This window comes from Ictalurus furcatus, chromosome 16, assembly GCF_023375685.1.
Source record: "Ictalurus furcatus strain D&B chromosome 16, Billie_1.0, whole genome shotgun sequence".
NCBI lineage: Eukaryota > Metazoa > Chordata > Actinopteri > Siluriformes > Ictaluridae > Ictalurus > Ictalurus furcatus.
In genome coordinates this window covers 11,883,863-11,906,212 of record NC_071270.1, presented here as the reverse complement: position 1 = coordinate 11,906,212, position 22,350 = coordinate 11,883,863, and the positions used below count along the sequence as shown (strand labels likewise).

The 22,350-nt window shown below is 37.1% G+C and overlaps 1 protein-coding gene across 1 annotated transcript in view; it reads right to left on the bottom strand.

Moving 5' to 3' along the window:
- LOC128620683 (protocadherin Fat 3) overlaps positions 1 to 18,029 on the bottom strand; it is a 65,386-nt gene extending 47,357 nt beyond the window's left edge. The window contains exons 1-3 of the mRNA XM_053645923.1: positions 14,308 to 18,029; positions 6,965 to 7,282; positions 3,508 to 3,569 (exon numbers count right to left, since the gene is read on the bottom strand). Coding sequence (XP_053501898.1) covers positions 3,508 to 3,569; positions 6,965 to 7,282; positions 14,308 to 17,641 — 3,714 coding nt within the window. The 5' untranslated portion in view covers positions 17,642 to 18,029. The remainder of the gene's footprint in view (positions 1 to 3,507; positions 3,570 to 6,964; positions 7,283 to 14,307) is intronic.
- Positions 18,030 to 22,350: the final 4,321 nt, after the last annotated feature.

Sequence of the window (22,350 nt, the reverse complement as noted above, 5' to 3'; positions counted from 1 at the left end):
TGAAGCTCGGTGCAGTAGCTGATGTGTAGGTACGTTTTACGCGGTAGCGAGGCGAGGTGGAAATATTATGATCAATATGTATTATGAACGAGATAAGATAATGGTCTGAGACAACTTCAGACTGCGGAAAAATCACAATATTTTCTATACTTAATCCGTATGTTAGTATCAGGTCAAGAGTGTGACCACCATTATGAGTAGGCCCGATTACGTTCTGATTAATCCCTACTGAGTCTAAGATGGACACAACCGCTATTCTTAGAGGGTCTTCCAGGTTATCAAAATGAATATTAAAATCTCCGACGATTAATGCTTTATCTACAGACACAACCAGGTCTGAGACAAAGTCTGCAAATTCACTAAGAAATTCAGTATATGGCCCTGGGGGTCTGTAAATAAGAACAGGCCGTACCTTCAGTATGAGTAGTATGAGGAGTGGGTATTCTCGTTCCTGCAGCATTCAGCTAACGCAACGTGGAGTTCCCTTTGAAAGGGAACGTCTGGGTTATGCATGTAACCCTGTTCCCTGAGAAGGGAACGAGACGTTGCGTAGCTTTGTCATACTGGGGCATGCCTGTGAATTGTGTCTTCGCTGAAGATAATAGAGGCTTACGGCGCTGTTCACAGGTGTCGTTTATATACAGTATCAAGCGACGCGCTTAATTGCCACGTCACCTGATCACGGCAGGCCTATAAATTTGGCATGATTTTACACAAGATTCAGATACCGGTCACGTGCAAGGGCGCTCCACAGTATTCAGCTAACGCAACGTCTCGTTCCCTTCTCAGGGAACAGGGTTACACGCGTAACCCAGACATTTCTGTCATCAACTGCTGTTGTTTTCCTTTGCCGACCAGTTCCATGTCTGGTTTTTAGTACACCAGTGGTTTCTTTCTTTTTCAGAACATTCCATATTGTATTGGCTATGCTCAATGCTTGTGAAATGGCTCAGACAGATTTTCCCTCTTTTTCCAGCTTTAAAATAGCTTGCATTTCTACCATAGACAGCTCTCTGTTCTTCATGTTGGTTTATCCATTTTAACAACAAATGCAGTTTTCACAGGCAAAACCTAGGGCTCAAACCATCCATTTAGCAGGGCACACCAGGGCAGCAAGAAACATCTATCAGTCATGTGTTCTTATATTTTTGATCACTTGAAAAAAATGAGTGGGTTCAAACACAAGGTGTCATGTTCTAAGTTATTTAACATGTGTAGATTTAAATATGAAGAAATGAAAGCTGAAATTCTGATCTGTCATTTCATATTCATCTTTTGATCTCTAACCCAAATGTCTTTAATGTATAGCAACAAAAAAGTTGTGCATTTCCATTAAAGGATGTTACGCAATTAAATCTGGGTTTTTTCCACTCGTGATAGGCATTACAATTAAACATGGCGATGAATCTCCAATATCTGATGAGTGTTGGCACTGTGATTTCAATTGCATCCACTGCAACAGCAATGGTAGTGCTTAATAAAAGGCAACAAGGGCATGTAATGCACTAAATCATGGCAAGCCCCTTATACCTTGAAGCGGCCACGTATCCAGGATTTCTTGGAGATCATAGTCCGCAATGATTTTACAGAGTTCCTGTGGATCCAAAACTTCAGAATGACCCACTTAACATTTGACGAGTTATGCAACAAAATAGGATTGCTTGTGGCGCCTGTCGTATCATGCCTGAGGGAGCCAGTTCCAACTGAGGAGCGCATAGCCATCACTCTTTATAAACTGGCTACCTGTGCAGAGTACAGGGTAGTAGCTGAGACCTTTGGTGTGAGCAAAACCACAGTTCATAGATGTGCATATGGGGTGTGTCAGGTCATATCCTCAAAATTGATGAGACAGTACATCACTTTGCCTGATATGCACAAGGCATAGCAGATTGCACAGAGCAATTATGAGGCACACAAAATACCTCAAGTGTATGGTGCAATCGATGGCTCACACATCCCTGTTCATGCCCCAAGTGATGGGTATTGTGATTATGTTAACAGGAAAGTCATGTGTCATGTGACCTAAATGCGAGAAATGTGTTTCCATTAAATTTTTTCGAAATATTGCTTTGTCGAATTATCTGAAAAACCACCTTATGCAGCCGTATAAACTTTACTGTGATATTAGTTTTTTCAAAATTCACGCGTTTCCATTACCCGTTTCACAATTTCAAATTGCGAATTAAGCAGGTTAAGGAAACGCAACTAGTGAAAGGCCTAGGGGACACAATGATCATCATAATGGCACACATAATCCCTTGATCTCATTTATGGTGGGATTGTTGGACAACAGCAGCACAAGGTATCAAAACTACACAGGCAGCACAAAGAAACTGTTTGTTTTCCATGGAACCTTTGCAAAGAGAACATGAATCATATATAGCTACAAATATTATAGATCTGCAATACTGTACAACCCTGATCGACTAATCAATTAGCACTTGCTCACTAGACTATATCAAAATTTGATGATTGCATGTGTGTTGTATAAAATAATATGCATGCACATGCAGTACCATTCCTCCCTCATTTTGGTTTGTTCCTTCACAGAATCTTCATCTATAATCTAATTACAAAGTCATTAGAGGCTGCATAGTAATTACACTTATTTTGCATTACTTCCATCCTGTCCTACTTTAAATAATCAATAGCATATAACGTTCTTTGAATTCCTTACATTTTTTTGAGCTGACGGATGTGTAAACAAATAATGTAAAGACTGTGTATTGATAAACAAAATAAGTAAAATGTAGAAACATTCAAATGCAGGCTGTTTATGTCAGACAATTCTCACAATTTATGAAAACTGGTCTGTGGTTGTAGAGTAATATACTGTACTATACCACATATCTGAATCAATAGACTTTTTCCACAGCTGTATCATCATATCTGGTAATGAATAGTAGTGTTCTGGTTGCCACTTTCAACATTGTTTAGGTATGGAAATGCATGAATGACAGCAAATCTGAATGCCCTATTAACAGAATATCCTCGATTAAGGTAAGCAGTAAATAACTAGCTACTCACACTTGGCTAGGTAGTTAATTTAAGTCGATTGCCTGGTGCAGTTGCTAATGAACACAGCACCAATAAACTAGCCAGCCAGCTAGTAACAATCAGGTCATTTGCAGGACAAAGTGTGTGTGTGTGTGTGTGTGTGTGTGTGTGTGTGTGTGTGTGTGTGTGTTGCCTCTCAAAATGCTTATACAAAGCCATTTATTTCTTATACGCACGGTGGAATATGAGTGAAGGCTTTAGCATGGATGTTTGCTTGAACTATTTGTGCATTTAGTGATGCTGCAGTGATTGCAAGCCGTATTTGCTGCCACAATCTTACGAGAAGTTTTGAAATGTTACTTAAGTTTCCACAATCAAAAACATGGAAATATGAAAAAGGTCTACTGAATTTACTCACATGGTATATGGGAAAAAGTCTTAATTTCATGAATTACGTGTATTACTAAGCGGCATACTGTATCGGCAAATTATGTAAGGACACATAAATACCTCCAAAAAGTGTTCGGCTTGCTGCTCTCTATCCAGTTTTCTTGATGTCGTAGTGATGAGACCTAAATGAAAAGAAATCATGTCATCTAATAATATACAGCCCAACATTTCAAATAATCAAACCATTACAATAAATATTTTGTGTCACAAATTACAATGGACAGAATCATAGTAATTATCCATATGCAACTAAATATATTAATACATCACAAATTTAAAACAAGCTTGTGTATGAAGGGGGAGGGAGTGGACAGCATCCCTTAGAGCTCAGGGAGCTGGCTGTAGAGCTCAGACTTTACAGATGGCGTGAAGTAGGCTTTTCCTCTTTTTTTTCTGAGCCCCCTGTGGCCTCCGCAAAGCCATTAAACTACCCCCAGAGAGCTTGAGATCAGAGCATTTCCTTGACAATTAGGACATCTGAATAGAGACATATATAAATATGAACATGTCAAAATATGGCCCACATTCCTGTAGATACTGTAGATAGAGTAAGGAGCTAAAAAGGACCAAGATGGCATAAAAAGCATAGCTCGTGTCCATGTTTTAATTTTGAAACTGTGGCTACAACGAACAGTGCAGTGCTCCTGAACATGGGGTCTATTCCCAAATGTGTAACATCCTGATCCAGAGAGACTCCATTAAACAAATTAAAACAGCTGTGAACTGGCAGCACACACATGCACACAGAGTGACTACAAAAAGAGCATTAAAGCCATAAGGCAAATTTATAACAACAGAAAAGATATAGGCCAGAAAAGCACAAATTTGGAATGTGTTACTAAAAGGAAAAAGTGATTAATAACATCAAAAGCTAGCAATAAAAAGTTACCTATGAAACAAGTACATAAAATAAGGAATAACTCCATAAACTACTGCTTAAGTAATCATTGACCTACAATAAATCAAAAGCATATATGTAAAAGCATCTCCCTTTCAGTTTCTATATGTTATTGAACTTGAACTAAAAAAGTAATGCAACAATTTGTCCAAAACCTCTGACTATTTTAATACATTTTTTTAATCATTTATGATTTTTGAATATTTGTTATTTGTTTACTAGTTATTTATTCATTTTCATTCCTTTGCCCATTAGGATATGGTCTCTTCCTCAGCGGCCTTGTTTATGAATTAGACTTTCAAAGCAAATATTTCCATTTAAAACTTGACACTAAGCACATGTCTAGCTCTTCCTAAATAAACAAGATGTGCAATTAGCCCTAGGGTACCTTATGTCACCTTTATTTTCTAGATCAACACACACACACACACACACACACACACAGACACACAGTATGTCACACTATATTCTTATCACTTGTTACTCTGTTTTTACATGAAAATCATGGTGTGCCAGTGAATGAATGCCATCTGACAATGCAGCCCAAGGCACTACTGTGTTAAGCCCTCCCAGTAGGATGAATCACCATTTATTTAATTCAGCTGCACACATTGATCACTCATGAGTCATGACATATGCAGGCAGACGTGAGCACAATCAGAGATGTGTAAGAAATAAGTTTGAGCAGGACCACAGAATGACATATTGCATCCTAGGTGTGTGTGGACAAGTATGTGTGTTAGGGTAGCAGCTTGTAGATGATCTGACACAGAAGGTAATTACTAGTCAGCTAGCAAGCACATGGATCAATACCTGTTATTGCCCATCTCCGATTGTGCTGCCACTGGCCTCATTTAACTACTACACAAAATGCAGAAGTACTTCAGAGCTGTTAACATTACACTTTTTATTAAAAAAAAATAAAAAATTAAAAGTATAAAAAATGCTTTTTATTTGTTTGATTCAAAAGCTATTTCTTGATCTAATTTAGACAGTAAGTAATTTAATTGTGTCAATATGATATTATCCATTCTACATTTCAGTCATGAGTTTTCTGTTGCAGTTGGTATTTCTGGTTTCTCTGCGCAAGGCTAATATAACTAGCGAAAAATGGTTAAAATAACCTTACTTTGGAGGAGAATAAAACAAAATCAATATAGTTTTTTGTTTTTTTATCTTTCTGGAGATAATTTTTATTCTACAGATGTAGTTTACAAATGCAGCTCCCAACTCCAGCACTGGAGCTCCCTGCTCAGCTGATACGGCTGTTGTTATTCTAAATGACAAAGCTAACATGGCTAAAGCAGCATCGAATTAGCTTGCTAGCATCTGAATTCAGAAAAGGTTAGGAAACTACTTACACACAGGGACTCCTACAGCAAAGCCTCCACATAAACAGATTAGAAATGTGTTTAATTGTTGACAGTTAAGGAGACACTTATGTAACATTTTTATATTATATTACATTATATTATATTATTCAACTCATTGAGTCATTTTTTATTCTATTAGAACTTTAAGCAAGTCTACAGGGAGTTTGGCCTTATCACGTAGGACATCAATAGAGTAGCTCATTAGCACCTAGCAGCTAGTTTAATAATATTAGCCATGCTAATGAACAAATGATACCTGTTAAGCTCACCTCAAAATTTCATTTAGGTCAAACAAAAATTTAATCCTTTGCTTCATTTATGATTATTGCAACTAATATAACTCTGTGATACACATCATACAACTCTTGGCTACAAATACAAACTATAATAAATAAATAAATAAATAACTATATTTTTAGCGCAAAGCAGAATTTGTTTATGTGTCTAAGTTTGGTCAAAAGTGTGTTAACCTTTTCCAAAGCTTGAAAATATCCCACTACTGATGAATAACAACATAATAGAAAAGCAACAACTTGAACTTCACAATACAAGCCCACTTGTTCGCACCAGTGAGCACTGCATTTTGCTAAAAGATAATAGTTTTGAGTGCAAGGAATCATGCAGTAAATATGATTGCTGTCAACTCATATTTCCTAGCAGAATTCAGCTACTTTAAATGTTTTAAAAGCACTTAGCCTTTAGAGATTTTCTTAGTCTTTACTGAGACCTGTTAAATATTGGGAAAGCACAAAAATGTTTTTAGTGACAAAACTGTTATTTGACTGACAGGTGTAGTAATGATAATGTAAATTACATTCTTTTCAACAGTGATGTGTGTTAGGAGTATAGGTGTTACAATTTTAATTAAATATGTGGTGTAATAAACGTAAGCAAGCAGGTTATAATTATTTCAAATTCCTCATTCAGCATTTCATGTTTTCCTGAATACCACATATGAGTAATTTTCTGGTTAAATTCTCAGTAAAATTCTGTTGAATTGAATGAATGATGAAGTAAAACTCTTTTGGCAGCAGAAAAGAATGTTGAGGTTTTGTGCTGCAGCTACAGGATTTCAAACTGCGAAACAACACCACCACCAACAACAGCACATTACAATACACAATGAAACACTTAGTAAATAAATTTACCTTGCACTTTCTGCATGACCAAATACCATAATATTAGCTTAAGTAAATTTAGTCAACATAAATATTCAAAATATTCAAGACAATTTAAATCTTCTCACCTGTCTTGGAATTGATGGTGAAAAAGTTTTGTGGGTTTCCAGCAGTGATGCGGTACGTGAGATGATTGGCAAAAAAAGTGATGTCAGGGTCGTTGGCCTGTACACGCACCACTGAAACATCTTTGGGTGAATTCTCCAAGACATAAGGATGATAGATGGGCTCAGAGGTCAAAGGGGCGTTATCATTGACATCCTCCACCTGGACATACACCTCGATGGAGGTAGAGAATGGCACAACCCCTCGATCTGTGGCGTAGACGGTGAGCCAGTAAGAGTCCTGCCTCTCACAGTCTAAAATACTAGAAGTGTAGATCACTCCTATTAAGGAAGAACACATAACATCATAACTCTGAATACATAATATGCAACAGCACCATAATGGGCAATATATAACTTTTTCTTATTTATGATTTTATCAGCATATAGACACCACATCAGTTACAGTTTTTAAAATAAATTTAATATGATCAATGCCTCTGTAAAAACCAATGCTTTACAAGCTTTATATATCTGTTATGCTCATATTTAAATAGTAGACCATTTACTATTCATCACAGACTTCCAGAAGTCCATTTATACAAAATACTGTAGGTGTCAAAAACAGTGATTTAGATTTCCCATGTTTGCAGTTATTACAAAAGACTAGTAATTAAATGAAATGGGAACAAAATAACACTGCAGTTTGAGAACTTCACATCCGTCTATACTGTATAATACAAAATATCAATTTGTGTTGTGCTACTATTTCAGAATACACTATGTAACACTAATCTGAATATGCTTCAGATGTTGATTACTTTTAAAGTATTGACTGTTTAAAAACACACTTGCTCTAACAAAAGTAGCTAAACCTTTTGTGTTTCATCATCAGAGCTGTGCTGACCTATCTAATTTCTCGGACAACCTTCTCTGGGGAAATCTGCCCAACTACCCAGGCTACTGAACGTAACCTCCAGCAACTGGAAAGAAAAATTGCTCAGTTTGCAGGTCTTAACAGCATAGCACTCTTACTTTATCATTCATTTCCTACAAAACAAACGCTGTGAATAAAATTTCTAATCAGTATTTGAAAGTAACATAACAGAAAAGGCAAAAATATATGTGCATAAATAAAGGTGTTTTATTCATGTGCACCTTCTTTTTGCTGTGAAGGCGCAATGCCGTGCCAGAGACATAACTGCTGAATTAACAGATTTTTAACAGGTGGTGTCAAAACCACACTCACATGGTGCAGCTTTTTACGTTAAATGTTAAAGAAATCGTCTGGACTTGAAAGCCTCTTACTATAGGGAACAACTGCCATGGCAACACTCAGGGACTGGACGACCTTCAGCTCTTCAATGTAGAACATCTAATCGTTCCTGACCAAAGTGCCTGCCTCTGCCATTCTGTGATCAGGGCCCTCAAATACTGCAACGCTCCCACATGTAAATATGATCACCGCTGGGGCTTTGAGCTGCCGACAAAGTCACCTAGCACATGGCAGTGCAGTGATCAGACAGCTGTCCCTATCCACTAGTCCATACTATAGAACTCACTTCAGTACCACTCAGGCAGAAAGTGCTGCCTCAGGGGTTCCAACTAGCACATCCACCATGAGCAGAAAAAAAAGTCCACTCAGGTCACCCAGCACACTGCTCCTAGACTGTAATTAGGATCGAATAGGCTTCTGCAAAAGGTATTGAGCACCACAGGACATACACACAAGCATACCAATGTACACAAATTTACACAAGAGGCGGTAACAAAGAGAGACAGATGATTGATCAGCTCACAACAGCATAAAGCAGCAACTCACATAACACCTTCATTTCAAACACATAAATATGTATTCAGTCTCTTTAAAAATGCATTCACTCTTCAACCATTCCAGTGACAATAAAGGTCAGAAAGTACTATCTGGAAAATACCTTAGTATAACAACCTTTGCATCTTAACCAAGTTATTTTATCACATGCAGAAATTAATCTAACTGCTTGTAGCCTGTTTAATAATCTATTATTTATAGGCCTCTAAGTCCTATTGATCATCTGCATTGCAAAAAACATGTTCATGTAAGGCACAATTACATTTAAAATTATTGTGGATTTTGTGACAAACAAACTATTTAGAAACCCAGCTAGATTAGAATTGATTAGGTTGTAATTCCACATGTCAAATGGCCAAAGTTCTTTTACACATGAAACTAAATGTTTTCACTTAAATTCATGCCTCTGCACAGAAGCACGAAGAAAAAGTGCTAACCAATAACCACTTTTTTGTTTTAATCTTCATGACTACAGTTTACAGCTCATGGAAATGAGATACTGGAAAAATCCAGTATCTCAAAAATATTGGAATAAAGAATTTATAATACAGCAATGTCGACCTGAGAAGAGCTCGATTCAGCTAATTAACTCAAAACACCTTTTTACTAAAAACACCGTTACTCAGTGGTCCAAAGTCCTCTTTTCAGATGAAAGTAAATTTTGCTTTTCCTTTGGAAATCAAGGTCCCAGAGTCTAGAGAAAGAATAGAAAGGCACAGAATCCAAGTTGCTTGAAGTACAGTGTGACGTTTCCACAGTCAGTGATGATTTGGGGTGCCATGTCATCGGTTGGTGTTGGTCCACTGTGCGTTCTCAAGTCGAGAGTCAATGCAGCCATCTACCAAGGGATTTTAGAGCACTTCATACCTCCATCTGCTGACAAGCTTTATGGAGATGCTGATTTCCTTTTACAGCAAGACTTGGCACCTGCCCACAGTGCCAAAACTACTAGTAACTGGTTTGCTGACTATGGTATTACTGTGCTTGATTGGCCAGCCAACTCGCCTGACCTGAGCCCCATAGAGAACCTATGAGAGACACCAGACCCACAGGCTGATTTCCGCCATGCCACGATGATGCAGTAATTCGTGCAAAAGGAGTCCTGGCCAAGTGCTGAGTGTATAAATTAACATACTTTTCAGAAGGTCGACATTTCTGTCTTATAAATTCTTTATTCTAATATTCTGAGATACTGGATTTTTGAACTGTAAGCTGTAATCATCAAGATTACAACAAAAAAGGCTTGAAATATTTCACTTTATGTGGAATGAATCTAGAATATATGAAATTTCACATTTTGAGTTAAATTACGGGAAAAAATAAACTTTTCCGCGATATTCAAATTTTTTGAGATGCACCTGTATATCAGGCTCATGGGGGGCATGAGGCTCCAGTCTTATATATATATATATATATATATATATATATATATATATATATATATATATATATATATATATATATATATATATATATATATATTAGTTCAGCCATAATATTAAAATCACTGACCACTGACAGGTGTAGTTAACACCATCACACTGCCACCACCATGCTTGACTGTAGGTATGATGTTCTTTTTGTGGAACACCAGATGTAATGGGATCCCTGTCTTCCAAACGGTTCCACTTTCGATTCATCAGTCCACATTACATTCTCCCTAAAGGTTTGAGGATCATCATGTTGTGTTTTAGCAAAAATTCAGACAAGCCTTAATGTTCTTCTGGATTAGCAGAGGTTTTCACCTCGACACTATTCTTTGGATGCCATTTTTGTCCAGTGTTTTTCTGATAATAAATAATTAACAATTCTTCAGATTTATGTAGCACGTTTCTAGGCACACAAGGCACTTTACATTTTATGGGGGGAAATCTCCTCAACCACCAACAGTGTGTAGCATCCATCTGGATGATGGACGGCAGCCATAGTGCGCCAGAATGCCCATCACACACCAGCTATTGGTGGAGAGTGATGTAGCCAAAGAGATGAGGATTATTAGGAGGCCATGGTAGATAAGGGCCAATGGGGGAATTTCACCAGGACATCAGGGTTATACCCCTACTCTTTTACGAGAAGTGTCCTGGGATTTTTAATGACCACAGAAAGTCAGGACCTCAGTTTAACGTTTCATCCAGGTACTGGCCAGGCTCAACCCTTCTTAGTTTCAGTGGGAAACCAGGCAAGATGGCTCTGGTATATAGTGGAATCATGAACAGTGACCTTTATTGATGCAAGAGAGACCTGTAGGTCCTTTTATGTAGACCTTGGGTCTTTTGTGACTACGTTGATGTGTAGCTGCTGTGCGCTTGGAGGAATTTTGCAAGGTCGGCCACTTCTGGGAAATTTCACTACTTTGCCGAGTTTTTCCATTTGGAGATAATGGCTCTCACTGTGGTTCTTTGGAGTCCCAGAGACTTTGAAATAGGTTTGTAACCCTTCCCTGACTGATGTATTTCAATCACCTTCTTCCTCATCATTTCTGGAATTTCTTTCAATTTTGGCATAGTGTGTTACTGAGTAAGACCTTTTAACCAACTTCATGCTGTTGAAAAAGTTCTATTTAAGTGTTGATTTGATTGAACAGGGTTTGCAGTAATCAGGCCTGGTTGTGTCTAGTCTAGCTGAACCCCATTATGAATGCAGCTTCATAGATTTGGGGAATTAGTAACTATGGGGGCAAATACATTTTCATACAGACCCAGTTGGTATTGGATAACGTTTTTGCTTCAGTAAATAACATTATCTTTTAAAAAATGGTATTTTGTGTTTACTCAGGTTGCCTTTATTTAATTTTACTTTGTTTTAATTTCTAAAACAATTTAGTATGACAACACACAATTTAGTTATACACAAAAACAGAGGTGGGCAAATACTTTTTTCACAGCTCTGTGTATACATACATATAAATAATATATATATATATATATATATATATATATATATATATATATATATATATATATATATGCCTGAAATTTATCAGCAATAATTGCACAGTACTTTGCAGTCCCTTGGTTAATATGTAGAACTTAGGACTGGCTTTTGCTTAATCTTTGTATGTTTCTCTAATTTCATAGCTAATTTCATTTAAAATATCGGTACAATGTCATTACCCAGATTCACCTTAATTGATTTTGACTAAATATTACTTGCTTATTGCTTTTCAGATGATAACATATAATCTAAATCCTTATTGTTTATGACACTGCTAGCAATCAAATAGATGACCTGAGGCAACAAACCACTAATTTCTGCTTATGTCAGTTAATGGCAACAAAAAAAAGTTAGGCGATCAAAATGCAGTGAAAAGCTATAACTGAATCAAGACTTGATCAAGAAGTGCTGGCTGTTATTCAAGAAGTGTCTATGTACAGACAGTAGCTTGGGATCAATCTGGGGACCCTAGAGCTGTATGCCCACAGTGCTAACCACCAGGCCATAAATGATACAGTATTGTCTACTGCTTGTTGGTACTTGTTAGATAATTAGATTGAAAAATTGTAATATCTTGATAGAATGTCTTAATGGATTGCTGGATCAAGTTTAATTACATGGCCATACAGTCATCAAAAAATAAAGGATAATTAGAATATGGATGAATATGATAAATATATTGAATATGAATTAAGAATTTTTTTTTTAAAAAAAACCTCCTCATATAGGTTATTTGAATAACCTTACATTTGAATAACAACTTTATCTATCTTAATTCTTGTCTCTGGAGTTGTATACCACCTATAATTGCATGTGCATTATACAAATCACCTGTCTTCTCCAACAAGCTATACCTGTGTGGCCAAAATCACATTTAATTTATATAATGAGAAGTAAGTCATCAAAAATCCTTTTCTTGACTTGAAAATTCGCAACAAATACAGTCAAAGCTGTTGTACAACTACTTCCTGTGAAACTAAAGACCTGTTCAGTATAGTGCATCCCTTTAAGACTGTTTCTGTTCTAAGCCTGATCCTTTTTTTTTTTTTTTGCTCAACATATAAATGAGATCTTCCTCTAATTATAATTAAACCGTAGTGATTTAAGTTCATGGAAAAAGACTTAAGCCCACGGTAACAATTCTCTACTCCCATGGCTTCAGGAAAACATGAAACACTTCCCTTAAAAAGAGCAATAAGGTAATAAGATTATTCTGAGTCTATCCATGAAGACATGCCGTAATTATGTTTTTTCCTATATAAATTAGTTTGATACACGGAATGTACCCAGGAATAAAAAAGGCCAGAGATCAGAGGTAAATTAGAGCTGAGTCTACTCTGTGACAGCAATCTAAATGAAAATGTGCTTTGACTTATTTCTCTGAGTTCTGGTGAGAATACCAATAGCTGCTAAAGGCTGAGAAGTGGAGTGAGGATAAGCCTTTTATAAATCCCATCCATCTTTGTAGCTCACTGTGACATTTAAACAAAGGAAGTTAATTTAACTAACTTGCTTTAACACATACAGTGCTACAATCAATCACAGTAGGAGTTAAAGAAAATTAAAGCAAGTATATTTCACTCTATATTTTCACAGAAGAACATACAGACTTCAATCTTTAAATTAGACTGACACAAAATCCCAGCATGTCTCCTAACATGGAAGCTAATTAGATGCTAATAGTTGGATGTACAGAGAAACACCAAAGCCATCGATGTCATCGATAAAAAGGAAGGACTTTGAACATGAAATAAAACTTGTCTCCTTTGAAAATCTATATTCATCTGCAGCACTGACATGGCTAGACACACTCGTTATAGCTTTAAACACTCCAAGATTAACATACTCAACCTAAACAGCTGACATGTGAATGAAGGACCACAGCTGTGTTACCCCAAGCACTCCAGCCATTTAATCAATAGTAATTAGCTGTAATTAATGATCAGACTGCTGCCCAACATGCCACAGCAGTAATTGTGAATCTTAATTTTTTGGGTTAAAAAAAATTCCTCCAGCTGTATTCTGCTGAATCAGCATTCTACATTGCATATTCTTACTAAAACTCTACAACCACAAAGTGGCTTTTAAGGGTGCTTATTCAAAAAGCATGAAGGTTAATTCTTGTTTTCTAGGTCAGTAGTTTGCTCTGATGGCTCACAAAGGCAATTTCATCTGATAGAGAAATAACCTTGTAATAATATGTAATTGGCAGCCTGTTGCTAGCACAAAGAAAGACCGTTTTATTATAACAACATGAAAAAATGTAATAATTGTATAATCATTTTTTGTTTCACTGAACCCATATCAAGCAGATGATACCTCAAGCAGGAGAACTGATTAACAGACTGCATTGTAATGCACTGCTGTAGGTTTTTATTCTATGTTAAGGACCTGCTATTAGGTAATGTCCAGAAGAACATGAATAATTAATGACATGCTTCCATATAATAGGAGAATTAGTGTTAATCTATCATATTAATTACTAATGTCCTTCATGGTGCAAATGATGTACTGTATAATGTGTCTGCTCTGAAAGTACAAGAGGAATGAATGTCTTTACCACAAAAGCGGTGCACAGATATTAAAGTGATTAAACACATACCAGTCTCTTCATCAATGAAGAACCTGCCAAGGCCACTTCCAGATTTGATTGAGTATCTTAGTAGGCCATCCCTGCCCTTGTCGTTGTCCTTAGCAGTAACTTGAACCACACTTGTTCCAAGGCGTGAGTTCTCTTTAACAGTGGCTTTCACTGCAAATTCAGAGAAGCTGGGCTCGTTGAAATTTTCATTAACGTCGACCACCTCCACCTCAACATAAGAGAAAGAACGAAGCTGAGTGGAGAAATCACAGTCTTCTGCAACCACAGAGAGATTGTAGAACTGCTGCTTTTCAAAGTCCAGTTCCTTGGCCACCTTCAAAGCTCCACTCTCCATATTAACCTTGAACATCCCATTAATGTCACTGGTCAGGAAATAATTTACTCTCCCCCCTAGTCCAAGGTCAGGATCATGGGTTTGCAACCATGTGATGACAGTGCCTACAGGAATGTCCTCCAGTACATGGCAGCGGTAAATCTTAGGAATAAACATGGGCGGGCAGTCATTCAAATCCTCCAGGTAGACCTTTAGAGTTGTTACTGTGAATTTTTGATTCCCTCTCTCTGCCTTGTCTCTGGCTTCGATTTTCAGGGTAATATCTGACAATGTCTCTCTGTCCAACTGGCCAGAAACATAGACCCACCCAGTGGCACTGTTAATGATGAAAAGAGGTGTACTGGTCAATAATGTGTAAAAGATTTCACCGTTATGATCCAGATCAATATCTGAGGCTATAATCTGGATCACTTCTGTGCCAATGGCTGTGTTCTCTGGCACCACCGCAGTGTAGCTCTCTAAGGAGAACTGAGGGCTATTATCATTTACATCATCAATGTTTACAGTTACCAGCCTCCAGCTAGACCTTTGAAGTAGAGCCATGTCATATATACTTATATTAAGGAGGTACCTGTCTGACCTTTCACGATCCAGTGGCTGATAGATATAAATCACACCAGTTTCCATATCAATATTGAAACAGCTGTCAGTATTTCCATCTGATATAACGTGGAGAATGCGACCATTGAAGCCTGTATCTTTGTCAATGGTGTTCACTTTAATGACAGTTGATCCAACAGGCAAATCCTCACGAACTACTATAGCAGAGGGAAATGATTCAAACTGAGGTGTGTGACGGTTGACAGTATATAGGTCACTATAACCCTCTTCAACCTTTGACTTGTTTATTGCACTGGCTTTTTTGAGAAGCTGTTCAGCTATTTTTTGTCCAACTTTTGTGTCATTACAATTAAAATTCCTGGATGAAGCTTTCCCTTTCACAACTGATATGTTGACAAACGTGGGCTCAGAGAATAACTGGCCATCTGTGGCTGCTATTTTCAAACTGAAAATAGCAAATAGTTCATTTTTATCATTAGTGCCAACAAGGGATTTTCTCAGTGACAACATCCCAGAGTCTGGGTTCAAACTGAAGAGGCCCTGTTCATTTCCAGACAATATCTTATATTTTACCATACCAAGCTCATCAATGTCAATAGCAGAAAAAGTAATTATTGTCTGTCCTATAGGGAACTCTTGAGCAATTATTCCTTTACATGACACATGTTCAAAAAGGGGTGCATTGTCATTGATGTTCAAGATTTGTACTGTGACATTTACCTCACTCTCTCTTCTATAAGGCAAGCCCCAGTCAGAAGCCCGGATGGGGAAAACGTATGTTTCCAATGATGATTCAAAATCGAGTTCTTTTGATGTCATTATTTCACCTGTATTCTGGTTAATTTTGAAGGGTAGAGGCTGAAGGTTTGGTATACTGTATGTTATACATCCATTATCCCCTTGGTCATAATCTACTGCTGATATGACAATTATAACAGTATCAATTGGAGTATTCTCACTTACAGACACTTTGTAGGATGCTTGGGTGAATGTTGGAACGTTATCATTTGCATCCTCCACAGTGATTTGTACTTTGGCACTAAGACCACTCACAGCCTCTGTCACCTCTAGCTCAAAAAGCTGTTGTCCTAGTCTGGTAAATGGCCTTAATGTTGATATGACACCAGTAAAAGTATTAATAGTGAAATATGTGGAATCTGAGGTAACGCTTAAGATATAGGTGACAGACTGTGGCTTAGGAGAGATTCTGACAGTCTGTATGATAGTTCCAGGAGGAGCCATTTCATTAACTGTAGCTCTGTAAATATGTTCCTCAAATTGAAAAAGCACAGGCTCTGGCCTTTTTACCGAGAGTTGAAGAATCTGAGTCTTCGAAAACTTTGGAGGTATGCCTCGGTCTTTGGCTTGGAAGGTGAGATTATAAGCATATGAAAATGTATTCCAGTCTGCTGGTTCAGACATTTTCAGCAAGTAATCATTGCCATGTGGTGCTCTCTTTAGAACAAACTGCTCCAGTGGGTCACCTTCGATGATACAAACCCATTCAATTTCCCCGTTTGGACCATCATCCAGATCCTCTACTGTGACCAGAGCATACACTGGCTCTTTGTCTGTTAAGGATGGGACAAGTGCAACCACATTTAGTGTTGGTGAAAATTCATTAACACGTATGATGTTGATCATTACTTTTGCTGTGCTGCTCACACCACTGTTCTCATAAACTTTCATTCCACGATCAACTGCCAACACTTCAAGCTCAGCTTTTGTATTCTCATCAGCATTGGGTTTGGCTGTAAGATATATAATACCACTGGTGGGATGGACAGCAAACTCCTCCACTAATGTCCTGAAGAAATAATAGAATTCACCATTGGAGCCTATGTCAGCATCAGTGGCAGTGACTTGGGCAACGCTGGACCCCAGTGGGGTGCTTTCAGGTACAGTGATGGTATAAGTGGTAGGTGAGAATAAAGGTCGAAGGTCATTCATGTCCATGACTTGCACAGTGACTTTTGTAGATGCATTCAGACCACCACTGGCTGTAGCATTTACACTTAATGTGTAGTTGTCCTTTATCTCACGGTTCAAAATGTCAGAGCTTTCACCCTTAGTATGTATGCGTAGAAAACAGAAGTCTCCCAGAACATACTTCTCAGCTTCAAACAACCCCTCATAATCCCCTGACACGATGGAGTATTCAATGTCCCATGAGATGGACTGTGACAGAATTATCCCCATTTTGACCTCACTCCTTAGGTAGGACCGAGCCGGAGAGTTCTCATAAACAGCAGCATTGTAGACAGACCTGGTGAACTGAAAATCTTGTGATTCAGGTGCCTGAAGCTGTGCACAACAGGTAAGCAAGCAAAGTAGCAAGAGCGAAAAGCTGGAGAGATGGGCTCTCATATTTCTTCCACAAAATCCGTTTATAGCCATGCCATCATCCAGTGTCCCTGTAAATAAAAAATTACTTGCCATAAACAATATGCAGACTAATTCACAAAGGCATATAAATTGGCTGTCGTTAAAATGAACTAGTTGACTGTATGAAATGCCAGGGTGAAATTCTGAAGAGCTGCCAACAGTTAATTGTAAAAAAAAAAAAAAAAAAAAAAAAAAAAAAAAAAAAAGATTAAAAGAGTTTGATCAGGACGACAAAGTGCTCAGCAGTGAGGCAAGGTCTGAATGTACAATGGTTCTCCTACGGAATTAATCTCACAGAATGAAGCACATTCAGAGTGAAAAAGTAATATAAATTGTAAAAACTCATGGGAAAGGTAAAGAAAAAAATATTTCAATATTCAGGCTATTTGCAAAATAAAAAATACAACATATATATCATTTAATACACGTTAAAAAATATACAAAGGTTATCTGTTAAAGATTTTATATACTACAGTTCAGCATTCTCCTGCTAAAAAATAATCGCAGTTTTCGTGCAATAAAGCGAGGTTAACTTTCCATGTTGTCTGTAGTGCTGGAGTTCAAAAGCAATGTGCGATTTAAATTAACGGATCAATGATTGACTGAAATTAGGATAAGAAATATATGTCTTACCTCCAGATGAGGGAGTGTAACTAAAGAAATTACCCACTAAGAAAATCAACCGTGCAGCGAAACTAAATCATCTTCACAGGCTTGATTCAGTCCTTTAGCGAGCAATGTTCAATGCGCGCAGTGCACGACTCACAAAGCGCGCTCACGAGTTACCGTCAGCTCCGCACGCGCAAATGCGACTCGGCTTGGTGATGTTATTAATTACTTTTAATAAACGCGTAAAACAACTCGCGGAAAGAAACAGAAGTATGCGGTGTCATTTATGTGCCTTACAGATAAATTTAAATTGAGACAAGCTTATATACTCACATATGTGTCTTTGTTGGTATATAAGGATACCGAGTGACTGATCACTGATTTTATATATATATATATATATATATATATATATATATATATATATATATATATATATATATATATATATATATATATATATATATATATATATAGTATCTTTGTTGGGTTATAAGGATACCGAGGGACTGATCACTGATTTTATATTATATATACATATATATAAAATGTGTGTGTGTGTGTGTGTGTGTGTGAAACTGTATATGTTCATTCCTATCTCTGATTAGAAGGTAAAATATTTATTATTGTGGGATTTACATAAATTTTAAACTAAGATTGGAAATAAAACTTTTTATGACAAAGTTCCAATACAAAACTTGCAAAGCATCCATGTTTATAGAGTTTCAGACAGCTGCTGGTAAGAGGAGGTTGCTGCCAGAGTTTTAGAAAGTTGCTAAAAACAGAAGTCAGAAGTATTATCTCTTTTGCAAGATGTGTTAAGCTTTTTTCTTCCTGACCCGTCAGTGCTCATGTCCCCAGCACTTAACTAGTTATGCCTTGGATCTTATACACATTTCTGCTATAAATATGGTTTGGGCCACAAACTTTACACCTTAATCAGAGTTCCTTTATTTTGGGTACTTAAAGGTGCCCCTTGTATAAAAAAAATCCTTTTGGAATTTCAGTTTGTCCTGTAGAATCTTATTTGAACTCTACTTGTATTTTTTTGCAAATAATATCTTTATTGGAAAGCTGTTGAAAATTACAGAGGGTGCTTTGGGAATTTTCAAATCCTAAAAGATCTTTAAAATTAGAGTAATTTCTATATTATACATTAGAGTAATTTCTCTTTGTTTTCTCATGGTCAACCTGCCGTAACATCATAATATAAACATTTGGGGGGCAGCAGTGGAGAGGGTAGTGCTGTTGTTATATATATATATATATATATATATATATATATATATATATATATATTAGGATTCTTAAAAATATCACAGTGAATTCCCATATAGACCTGAATAGGAACCAAAATGGATCCCTGAAGACTGGAAAAATACTGTAGAATTGGTCCTATATGATATTTATGTCTTGTCCTAGTGTTGTCAAAAAGTATTTGCCCTATCCTGATTTTTTTTCTGTTTTTGTGCATGTCTCATACTAAATTGTTTCAGGAATTAAAACAAAATCTAAGATAAAAACAAAGGCAACATGAATAAACAGTTTTTAAATGAAATGTTATTTACTGAAGCAAAAAAAATGTATCCAATACCAACTGGGCCTGTGTGAAACTACATTCTACGAAATGGGATACATAATGGGTTTCAGCTGGACTAGACACAACCAGGCCTAATTATCCTGTTCAATAAAATCAACACTTAAATAGAACTTTTTCTACAGTATGAATCTCATTAAAAGGTCTTACCCAATAACACACTATGCCAATGTTGAAAGAAATTCCAGAAATGATGAGGAAGAAGGTGATTGAAATATATCAGTCTCTGAAGGGTTACAAAGCTATTTCAAAGTCTCTAGGACTCCAAAGAACCACAGTGAGAGCCATTATCTCCAAATGGAAAAACAGCACAGTAGTCAACCTTCCCAGAAGTGGCCAACCTTCCAAAATTCCTCCAAGAGCACAGCAAGTCACAAAAGAGACCAGGACAACATCAAAGGACCTACAGGCCTCTCTTGCATCAATAAAGGTCACTGTTCACGACTCCACTATCAGAAAGACACTGGGCAAAAATGGCATCTATGAAAGAATGGCAAGGTGAAAACCCTTGCAACCCAGAAGAATATTAAGTCTTGTCTCAATGTTTCTGAATCCCCAAACCTTTTGGGAGAATGTTCTGTATTGATGAGTCAAAAGTGGAACTGTTTGTTAGACAGGGGTCCCGTTACATCTGGTGTAAACCAAACACAGAATTCCATAAAAAGAACATCATACCTACAGTCAAGCATGGTGGTGGCAGTGTGATGGGCTTTGCTGCTTCAGGGCCTGGGCAACTTGCAATAATTGAGGGAAACATGAATTCTGCTCTCTACCAGAAAATCCTAATGGAGAATGTCCAGTCTTCAATCCATAAGTTGAAACTCAAGCGCAACTGCATTATGCAACAAGACAATGACCCAAAGCATAGAAGTAAATCCTTGTCCTAGAAGTAAGACTGAGCTCCAGTGTTTGGTTGCAGTTACTGCTGCTAAAGGTGGCACAATCAGATTTTAAGTTTAAGGGGGCAGTTAGTTTTCACATTGGTGATAGGTGTTGGATAACTTTTTTTGCTTCAATAAAAAAAAAATCATTAAAACTGTATTGTGTGTTTACTCAGGTTGCCTTTATCAGGATTCCTCCATCAAGAGAAAATCTATTGTTATTGTTAGTATTTTATTATTAGGATTATTGTTAAAAATCTAATGTTATCATTAGTATTCTTCTTCTTCCTTTTATTATTATTATTATTATTATTATTATTATTATTATTATCTCCCTAATGTGCCCAATAACTCAAGATCTGAATGTTTTGTAAATTTGGCACATTGATACTATCCAACCTTCTTCTACCGCTTATCCTTCTTCAGGGTCACAGGGGAACCCGGGGCCTATCCCAGGGAGCATCGGGCACAAGGCGGGGTACACCCTGGACAGGGTGCCAATCCATCAAAGGGCACAATCACATACACACTCACACACCCATTCATACACTAAGGACACTTTGGACATGCCAATCTGCCTACCATGCATGTCTTTGGACTAGGGGAGGAACCCGGAGTACCCGGAGGAAACCCCCGCAGCACGGGGAGAACATGCAAACTCCGCACACTCAGGACCACTGTTGATACTATAGGCCACAAATAACTGCCACACCACAAATTGCCCACATGAGCCCATAGGTGGCGCTACAGGTCACGCGCAAAGTTTACGTGGTTTTCCCTCCGCCCCAAAAGTCCAAAATGTCTGAAAATTGGTATACATGCCTTAGTTCCCATGGGGAATAAAAAAAGCCACCAGGATCCATTATGTCCGCCATGATAGATTTTCTCCATCATTGAAAATTTGTCCAAAAATACAGAAATCTTCTCCTCGTGAATTATAGATCTGATTGACTTGAACTGTGGTACATATGTGTGAGATGCATGTCTTTCTATAGGTTGATAAGCAATAAGGAATCAAAAAAAAGTTGGCCGAATTATTTACATATTGGTGAGTTGACAACTGTTGCATATATTTCTCGTGTCCATAAATTACTGGAACATTCACATCTGCGATGGCAACCTCATATTTCCAAAACAATCATTTTAAAAAGAATATTATCTTTAATAATATTGGTTATACTATGTTCAACAACATATTTATCGTCCACTAGATGGCGGTGTTTGTCTTAGATTGAGATAGCAGAACAGAGTAAATCAAATGAATGTTATAGCAGTAGGAATACATTCAAAATAATTTTAAAGTAGCGCTGTATCAGCACGAAATAATTCAAAATCCAAAATCCTCAACGAATCTTGACTTTTGTCTACAATTATAATTTGTGGAAAACTAAAAAAATAAACTTAAAATCTGCCATTGATCCACACACGTGTTATATATCAATTATAAACTTTTGATACGTTTTCTATGTTCTATTGTGAATAACATGGGTTTATGAGATTTGCAAATCACTGAATTCTATTTTTATTTACATTTTACACAGCGTCCCAACTTTTTTGGAATTGGGGTTGTAATTGAAATGGAAAAAATAGTGGCTAACTAGCTAGTTAGTGTTTAGAGCACGTGGCAAACACAAGGCCCACAGGTCAAATCTGACCCACAGCCTCATTTCAATTGG